Source organism: Oratosquilla oratoria, chromosome 11 (genome assembly GCF_046742065.1).
Source record: "Oratosquilla oratoria isolate Oo_2021 chromosome 11, ASM4674206v1, whole genome shotgun sequence".
Lineage (NCBI taxonomy): Eukaryota > Metazoa > Arthropoda > Malacostraca > Stomatopoda > Squillidae > Oratosquilla > Oratosquilla oratoria.
The window spans coordinates 23,968,777-23,978,776 of record NC_134787.1 but is presented as its reverse complement, the minus strand read 5'-3'; the positions used below and the strand labels follow the sequence as shown (position 1 = coordinate 23,978,776).

The 10,000-nt window shown below is 42.6% G+C and overlaps 1 protein-coding gene across 3 annotated transcripts in view; it reads left to right on the top strand.

Annotated features, from left to right (window-relative positions):
- The window catches only part of LOC143029464 (sperm-associated antigen 1-like), a 31,142-nt gene extending 25,304 nt beyond the window's left edge, over positions 1-5,838 (top strand). The window contains exons 4-9 of one of the 3 annotated variants that reach the window (XM_076192113.1): positions 930-1,331; positions 1,655-1,850; positions 3,090-3,202; positions 3,403-3,486; positions 4,007-4,125; positions 4,935-5,838. In XM_076192113.1, coding sequence (XP_076048228.1) covers positions 1,803-1,850; positions 3,090-3,202; positions 3,403-3,486; positions 4,007-4,125; positions 4,935-5,170 — 600 coding nt within the window. In that variant the 5' untranslated portion in view covers positions 930-1,331; positions 1,655-1,802 and the 3' untranslated portion in view covers positions 5,171-5,838. Of the gene's footprint in view, positions 1-929; positions 1,332-1,584; positions 1,851-3,089; positions 3,203-3,402; positions 3,487-4,006; positions 4,126-4,934 lie in introns of all 3 variants that reach the window. The other 2 variants (XM_076192114.1, XM_076192115.1) reach the window with 2 other exon arrangements.
- The last annotated feature ends 4,162 nt before the right edge of the window (positions 5,839-10,000 follow it).

Below are 10,000 nucleotides of genomic sequence, written 5' to 3'. Positions count from 1 at the left end.
ACACACACACACACACACACACACACACACACACACACACACACACACACACACACACACACACACACACACACACACACACACACACACACACACACACACACACACACACACACACACACACGTGTCCAACACGTGATCCAAAGACCAAGGTGAATACATACACACGCACACACACACACACACACACACACACACACACACACACACACACACACACACACACACACACACACACACATAGGCTGGCAACGTTGCATGAGCCATGATGCCAAGTGAAATGGAAAGTGTACAGTCATTGTATTTCCCTCAGTCGCATTATGAATACTGGTGCATATATATATATATATATATATATATACATATACATATATATGTATATATACAAACATATATATATGTGTATATATATATATATATATATATACATACACACACACACACACACACAGACACACACACACACACACACACACACACACACACATATATATATATATATATATATATATATATATATATATATATATATATATATACATATATTCCATAAATAGATAACGTACAAACAGTAAAACAGATCGCCATACGCAGGTCATCGCTAGATGTGTAACCAATGGGGGAGGGGTTTCCCGGGCCACGCCAAAGAGCTCAAGTTAGATTAGATAGAGCATAGTTAGGTTTTATAAGCAGGACGCTACGGTACGTATTTTAGCACTATGCCAGATCGCCTGATTTCCTGTTCAGACAGCACATACATTAAGCCAATCAAGCATATATCTATCCCTTGCACACTGTCCTTGGATGGGGGATACCCACAGTGCAATGCCACAGCCACATAATCAAACGATATTTGTGTGTGTGCTTAATTGTATTTACTATGATGTATCGTTGTTGTTTTGAAGATCGAGTTTGACACTATGCTCTAGGTCAGCGTCATGCCTGGTTGGATTGTCTTCATCCCAATCGTACTCGTCTACGGGTCTTGCTTCCTTACGTGGATTATGAAGAGGATCGCCGGCCAGCCAGCCTCGTTCCAGGAAAGTGCAGAACCCCAAGATGAAGACGAAGGACCCGATGGACCCAAACAGAAAACGGAATGAGTCTTGTTAAAAGACCGAGAAGTTGACTTTATGAAAAAATGGTCACAGATTTTTATTTAAACAGACTTCATACAGTGCAGTGTATCGTGAATCATCATATCAGAGATGTGAATAATCTTGAAATGTGTTGCATGAAAGAAAAGGGTTGATTGTTCTCACTAGGGAAAATGGGAAACTGGTTTTCGATGTGGCAAGAACGCTGAAGAAATCTTTGTTTTTCAACAACAGGTATGATCTCATAAAGTAAATTCATTTTAATCTTTTGATAAACAGTTGATTAAACAACCCTGATATATTGCATGCCAGCAGTCAGCTATGAATATTACTTTATTTAGATAATTTTTCCCAACCTACGTCTGTTGAATTAGTATGACCAAAATCTGGAAATTTCATTGCAGAGACGAATGCATTATCAATGCTTATTTTAATCTTCCTTTGTCACACCGGCCTGATTCATCAAATTCTGAATTTTTCGTTACAGAAATGAATGCTGTACTCGTGCAGACCCAGTAATTCTGGTAGTAATTTCCAAACAATCTTGTATCCCAAAGCACCGTTGACATCCTTGACACTTTGTGGAGACTGACACCATAGTCGTCCTGTCACGGTAAACAGTGGCAGACGGGTGGGACGTTTCAGCCTGACGGGTGACAGGAGGACAATTGTTCAGCGCCCGAAGTCATCTGAAAGAAGATCGTCATGGCCGAGGAACAAGCCGAGCCTCTACTTCAGCAGTTCGGTCTCCAGGTGAGTCCTGACGCAGGGGAGGTCATACTTCGGGGTCATGACAAATGTTATTTCTTCAGTCAGCCAATCTCGAGGTCAGAGTTTGTTTCATTGATATACACAAGGGTTCTCAAAATTACGAGGTTCTAAATGGATGGTAGTATGATCTGAAGAAAAACAATTGGCAAAAAAATGAATAAATAAAAAACGAAAAATATTTTTACTTGGAGTCCAATTAACGTCATGAAACTCCCCTTAGTGGAGGCTAGGACAGTTTCCCCCGTGCGAAAGACATTTTGAAACAAGGGGATGTAACTGTTTTGTTACTATAGTCTGTGCGCTTCAAGGAGTCCGTTCAGGGTGTGGCATAGGAATTTACTACTAACCATCTTCCCAAATCAACCTTAGTACATGCCTCTCTCTCTTATTTCCCGTCAATGTGCTATATGAAATGTTTTTAATTCTGTATATGGTAAAGTAAACTGTATAGTACAAAGAGTATCACTTTTTATGATTATAACAACGATTCGAATCAATTCTCTGTGACATGTGGCAACAGCGCTTTTTCCCCCCGCCATTTTTGCCACGTCGAGATGTCACCGGTGAGACATGTGGGATGGGGGATAGGCAATTATTGTTGTTGTAATCCTAAAAGGTGATACTCATTGCACTCTACAGGTTCCTTTACTATATACTTGATAAGAAATCAAATAGCACATAGATGGAAAATAAGAGAGAGAGAGAGAGAGAGAGAGAGAGAGAGAGAGAGAGAGAGAGAGAGAGAGAGAGAGAGAGAGAGAGAGGCATGTACTACTTAAGCATGTTCTGAGATTGATTTGACACAACATATGCCACTCCCTGAACGGACTCCTTGGAGCGCACAGACTTGGTGCTCGTAAAGCGTCGAGAAGCTTATTTTTAATTGTATGTATATATGTATGCATGTATGTATGTATGCATGTATGTATGTATGTATGTATGTATGTATGTATGTATGTATGTATGTATGTATATATGCATGCATGTATGTATGCATGCATGTATGCATGTATGTATGTATGCATGTATGTATGTATGTATGTATGTATGCATACATGTATGTACGTATGTATGCATGTATGCATGTATGTATGTATGTATGTATGTATGTATGTATGTTCTCCGTACAGGTAGAACAACTGGATTATGCCTTCATACACGATTTTATGTATGCATGTATGCATGTATGTATGTATGTATGTATGTATGTTCTCCGTACAGGTGGAACAACTGGATTATGCCTTCATACGCGACTGCGAAGACGTCAAAGTCGTGGAGCACATCGTCCAGGTCCTCCGCTCGGGCGAGGAAGGCTACTTCCTTCACTTGACCAGGTACTGTGTCTTGACCCAGCTTTACCAAAGGACTCGGGTTTGACCTGTCGTTTCCCGCGGGTTGACGAAAGAATGTCCATATAACTGAGAACGTCGCATCACTGAATAAAATTGTCCGGTGTTGATTATAATGAAACCGGGTACATGAGAATTATAAAAAAAAATCTGTTTAAGAATAAAAGCATAATTTGATTTTGTAGATATGCAGAGGACCACCTTACGAAGCTGTGCCCAGACAGTGCGCTTCTGCAGGAGGGGGCTACATCAGCCGTCGATGAACGCATGTATGTATAACAATCACATACATAGATACATGCATACATACTAGGTAAATACATACATACATGCATATATACATATGTACATGCATACATACATACATACATGCATACGTACATGCATACATATATACATACTGTACATACATGCATACATACAAAATATACATTTATACATACTGTACATACATACATAATGTATATACATACGTACATATATGTATATATATGTATATATATATATATACATACATACATACATACATACATACATACATACATACATACATGCATGCATACACACAGACCGACCAAAGCCATATATCATTCGTCTTTGTTAGATTTAAAATCTCTCTTCATAAAAGAACGATCATGGTTTTGTGGTACTACTGCTGTCCTTTCTTTATGCTGTCTATTTTCACGTATTCTTTACCAAAGGTCCTTTCATCATATTAGGTCGTCAACATGAAGTACCACTCCCTCATGTTGTGAGTCTCACCTTTACAATAAAGGTCTTCTGTTTCAGGCAAGAAGAAGCAAGGAAGGACCTGGAGGAGTGGGCGCTGACGATGAAGGAGATTGAGGAACAACTGAAGGAAGAAGAGGAGCTTATCAACATTTCGCCTCCTCTGCCACCCATAAGAGGTGATGGGGTGCCCCAATTTCTTTATCATTATCATAATAGTTTGAGAATCCTTTACCCGAAATACCGAAGACCGAACAGCATTGATATATATTTTCTTCGAATGCTGACGCGATGTGCTGCAAATGGAAAATTCCATTGGGAGAATTCCCAGGTCATGTGCAGCTGTTATCCACTATTTAACAACATGACAGCTGCCGTGTACCAAATGACAACATGGCAGGTGTTGTCGTGTGACCTCACTTGCCCTGAATGGGACAAGGATTGTTTAGTCCTGGTGAACTGACGCCAAAGTCTTGCAAGTAGCCGTCATAGCTACACATCCGTGCCGCTAACACACAACATCCCAGTGGTCTCTGATGTTGAGGGATGCCATCACTGGGAAAGATTTACAAGATAATTTACTTCCCATAACATTGGTTTGATGACTGGAGCGTTAACAAAATAAAATGCTTAATAGAAGGTAGAGATCTGAGGGAACTTACCATTCTTGACTACTGTCCAATGTTACTGTCATGTAAACTTCACTGAATCAATCAACCAATCCGTTGCCCCAGGTCTCTCTTGCAGCAGACCCGTGGCCTCCAAGAATCCTGCAACAACATCCAGTCGGGACCATAAATCACTTAGGGAAGAAGAGATATTGTGTTGATGTGTGTGTGTGTATTGCCAGTGTGGAGCATAATAGTATGAGGTGTTCTGTGTCTTCTGCACGGTAATTACATTTAGGGTAATTTGAGTCTGTAGTGTCAACTTAGGTCTACATTACGAAGGATTCGAATTCTTAACATCAGTTCTGTTCACCCCGTAGGAAGCTCGAGCTCCTCCCCAGCCCTCACACTCAGCGAGGATGACATCGAGGCACTACTACTGGAGGGCCAGCAATTCTTGGAGAAGGACAACTTCATCCAAGCATCTCTCTGCTTCCAGAAGGTTCTTTCGCACTATCCCGCACACAACCGCGCACTGGAGGGGATGTCAACCATCCACAATCAACCAAGAAAGCCTACTGGCAAGACACGTCCACTTATCCAAGAAATTTTATAGTCACAAGTCCATAACTGTGAATCACTGCAAGCTAGTCATTAACCTTGTTTGAAACAATGTTTGTATCCAGTAGGTTTTTACTACTCCCTTTTACCATCAGCTTATGACATCATTATGTTCTTGTACAATCAATGTTTTAATCCGTTTAAGGAGTCCTCCAAGGCCAAATGGCTAAGAAACTATCATCTACTGATTTTTACCAAGAGGTATGTACTGTATTTACTTTCGTATTCTGGCCAATGCAAGGCTGTTCTCTTGAGCTCAGCGAGCTCCTCCACACTCAGAGAATCAATATGACTCACCATTACTTCTTTCTGTGATTAAAGTTAATCAAGAAAATAAAAATTTTCACAAACCAAAGACAGTTGTAATGTGTCTCTTACAATGAACTTGATTTTATTGTAGTCCAGTGAATTACTGGGGTTCAGTTCAGGCACGTTCCTCTTATCATGTCCCATTTATGACAATGTAACACCAACGCCTCACTTAATTCTTACTAAAAGAACAGCGTCCAATTTTTTGCTATAATTAACCACCGCTTCTATCCGTGAGGACATGAATGTAAAAGGACGTTAATAATATTTTTTAGTTGTTATAAATCTTTAATTACACATGAACAATCCTGTATACTACAATTAGGTACATACTAACATGGATCGAAATCCCGTTCCCCCGTTTGTGTTATCCTCGGCAATTTGCATTTATTATTTCGAACTATGTGTTCTTGTCATTATTTGCACTTCATGTACATTGATTCATTGCCAAATAAAGTCTATCTATCTATCTATCTATCTATCTTTTGCTACTTCGTCTGAATAGAAACGACTTGGGTTACAATATTCTAGATTTCCGTAAGAAGATCTTAGCAATGTGTCTCACATTTGTATTTTAGGTTTAGATTCTCTTAGTTCGTCATTCAGCTTCTCACCATATGACGCAAGAGTAATTTGGCATTTGGGAAATTGAAAAACAAAAGATCGTAACTGAAGTCGTTTCTACTCAAACGAAATAGCAAAAGCAAGTAGCATGCTAGCGAGAAATGCCTTATGAGTCACACACCCATAAAAGAAAAACTCATGGATGACTAGATACAGGTCTTCATGATTCTAAATGGAATTGAAAACATCAAAAGTGATGAAAACTTCACAGTGGATTCGATTCAAACGAGAAATAACGGTCTCAAGCTGTCTGGACGTATATTTAATCTGGAAGTGGGTAGAAACAGCTTCGCCAATCGTGTATTCCATGAATGGAATAAAATTACTGGAGAGGCAGTGCGATGTGGAACTGTTCTAATATCTAAGATTAATTTATATAAACACCTGAGCATTATGCTGTAATGCCTGCCAGTTGTTTGATTCGCTTGTTTATCAATTTCTTCATTTAACTATCTATTCTTAGCATGCGACCTAGTTATGGACCAAAAGGTCTACTGCCGGTATGCTCTTCCTCTGTAAATCTTTGTAATCTTAGTTCATCTTGGATGATAGATGATGCTTGTCCTCCGACCACTGCTCGGGTTAGGGACAATGCAGCAAGACGCAAGACGTGGATCCAAGGAAGCCCACTCCACCAGCACGCTACTCAAAAACATCAATCAAGAATTACACACTTAGTGGGATTAATCAAGAAATCTCCAACAGAATGAACAGCTATTGTGGCAATAGACTTAAAACGTTCACTTAAACCTTACATTCATCCATGATAAATACACAACTAAATATGTAAATAGTTAAATATATAAATAGCTAAATAACTGAATGAATGAACGAATCAATCAAAAAGAAAATCCAGGCATGCCAATTTTTCGACAATATCCGGAGTTTCGGATTTTTTATGATTTGCTCATATATCTCCGGCCTCGCGTTTTATTTCCATTTATTCTCTTCGTCTGTGAGTTCTGGGTGGTGGGAAAATTGAAGAAAAGTGGAGATGAATCCACCGTTATACATGGTAGAGAGTTTTGTGAATATTGCCAAACAAGCTCCCAGTGTTGCGCTATATACTGCCAGATGCTGGACCACCAACACCATACCAGGTCACGTGACCCTAAATGGGTTATCACACTGAGCTTCCACGGGCTTCATCAGCATAGGCTATAGCCAGCCCAGTGAGTGTGATAACCCTCTAAGGGGCAGGAATCCCAGGATCAGGATCAGCGACGTACGCCTGTAGCTGTGAGGCCTCTGAACTGCTCCAAAGTACCCGAGTACATCGGGTTCCAGGTAAAGGTCTACCACTGATTTCCTTTATGCTTGAGATGTCAGTTTCTCTTATGATAAATATTAGGTTTTACTGTTTCTTTCACCTTATATGACGCGGTTGTTATTTCCCCTGCATTTCTCACGATGGAAGTTTTTAATGGCGATGTGGCTCTACTGCAGTTGCTGAGCACTCTGGTATGCGTGGGTAAGTTTGTGAGTGACATTGTGCTGGGAATGAGAATTACCGGTGTGGGTGTGGTTTGTTGGAATACAAATCTTCTCTTGCTGGTGATGTTTCTCTGGTGCATTTGTCTCCAAATGTGTTTGCTACTTCCTAGGGAGGATCGTGCCGATCTTGCCTGTTGCTGTATCAAGGGGTGAACCTTTGCCAAGGCCTGACCTTCCCACGTTATTTCTTATTTCATTACTATTTTTTCAACGTTTACGGGATTGTCACCTGTTCCGGATCTTGCGGCGGGCCGGAATACTCCATACACGAAATCAGGAGGTGGTGTCCAATTTATGAAACTCTGTTAGGAGTGGCGGTAGCCAGAGGAAATCAGGAAGGGATGGGGGGGGGGCACCTCGACCTTAGGTGATGTCAGGAGGAGGGTGGCCTTGGAAGGTGAGACAGTGAGATGCCACTCCACTCCTTCCGAAGTGAGTGGCGAGCTGAGGCCTAGGCGAGGAATGACAATGGCCATCGCCAGATTTAACTACTTGTGAGTTCTGGGCTAATCTCATCAGTGTGTCCCCAAATCTATAGAAGTATGGCATGTTTCAGTACCCTGCGTGACACATTAGTTTCAGTGGGCCCGTGGCCTACTATGCCTATTGACGCAGAGCTGGACGCGTTACCGCCGGACAGGTGGTGCGTGACCGAAAAATCTGGGGTGCATTTCCGTCAATGAGTTACCGATTTTAATTTTCTTAGAGCGGTCCGCGTTACTGCGTATATGTATATACACATACGCGCCCAGCTCTGCCTATTGGTAAACCGCGGCCCTACAGACTGTGCCAGGCGATTTTATTCAGCTGAGGGGCCGCCGCCAAGCTGCTGGTAATAACTAATTGACCGGTCACAGCAACAATCAATTCCCCGCGGGGATCGAAGTCGCCCAGATCGCCGCCGCGTTGATTTCTTGGGAAAGCTGAAGAAGAAGCTGCTCACAGCGGTCCACAACTACAGCTGAGCCGGCCGCTTTTGTCCACCCTCGAAGACTTTCGGACCAGCTGTGGTCCAAAGAAGACCTGGTCCAGTTCGACAGACTGGACCGGTTATGGCTGAGGACCCGTGCGCCGCGCCGGTCCGTTGGGCCCTCTCGGAGTCGACGAAGAAGACGAACAGAAAGGCTGCCTTTGTGTCTCTGTCACAAGGTTCGTGAATTTGAATGAATGAATAGACTCGGTATATATGTATGTATATGTATATATAATATATATATATGTATATATATATATATATATATATATATATGTATGTATATGTATATATAATATATATATATGTATATATATATATATATATATATATATATATATATGTATGTGTACATATATAAAGAGAGGCGAGAGAGAAACACATCAACACCACTAAGATGGTTTTATTGGATAACAAAATCACAGCTATTCTATCTCTACAATTGCAAAAATAACACCAACACATGGATCAGTGTGATGGCCTTAACAAGACAACAATTATATTAGCAGTATAAATATCAATACTCTTTCCTATCGGGGCGGCTGAAGAGTCCTCCCACAGCTCGTCGCTGTGAACTCCTGCTCCAGACGGGCGCTGAGTCCTTCCACAGCTCGTCTCTGTTATCTCCTGCTCCAGACGGCGCTGAGTCCTCCCACAGCTCGTCGCTGTGATCTCCTGCTCCAGACGGCGCTGTCCTCCCACAGAATCCTTCCACAGCTCGTCGCTGTGATCTCCTGCTCTAGACGGGCGCTGAGTCCTCCCACAGCTAGTTGCTGTGAACTCCTGCTGGGTCAAACGCCGAGTCCTCCTCCTGGAGTACCCTCCCTCTGTAGGACTGGGAGGAGGAGGAGAAGTGACCGCCGCGGAGGGCGGCCGTCGAAAAAGTGTCTTCAAAATCCTCTGCGCCCTCCCTCTGTAGATCTGGGAGGGGGAGGAGAACCGAAGAGGAGGGCTGTACTGCGCATGCATGGGCACTCACGTGCCAGCGAAATCTCCCATAGACCCTGGGAACCACTGGCCTGCGGTCAGGACTGACCCACGCTGCGCGTCCCCTTCTTCCAAGCCGGGTTGGCCCACGTGGCACGGCTAGTGTGAACGGCGTGGCACCTCTGGCCCACGTGGTTTTTAGCTTTCTGTACGTCCTGGCTGGTATTCACGTGACGTTCCTCTGGGTAGGCCCACGTGGTACAGCTTTGTGTGTGTCTTGCGCGGGTATTCACGTGACGCTCCTCTGGGAACCCCTGACCCACGTGGTACAGCTCTATGTAGGCGTAGTGTCACCACGTGACAGTCTCCTCTGGTCTTTGCAGCTTCTGGTGAGGTCACTTCAGTGTCTGTCCATTGTAGACCTCGAGTTCGATCCCCTTGAATACAACGGCGGAGCCCTGTAGTCGAGGAAAGAGGTGGCTTCCGACCTCGCTTTCC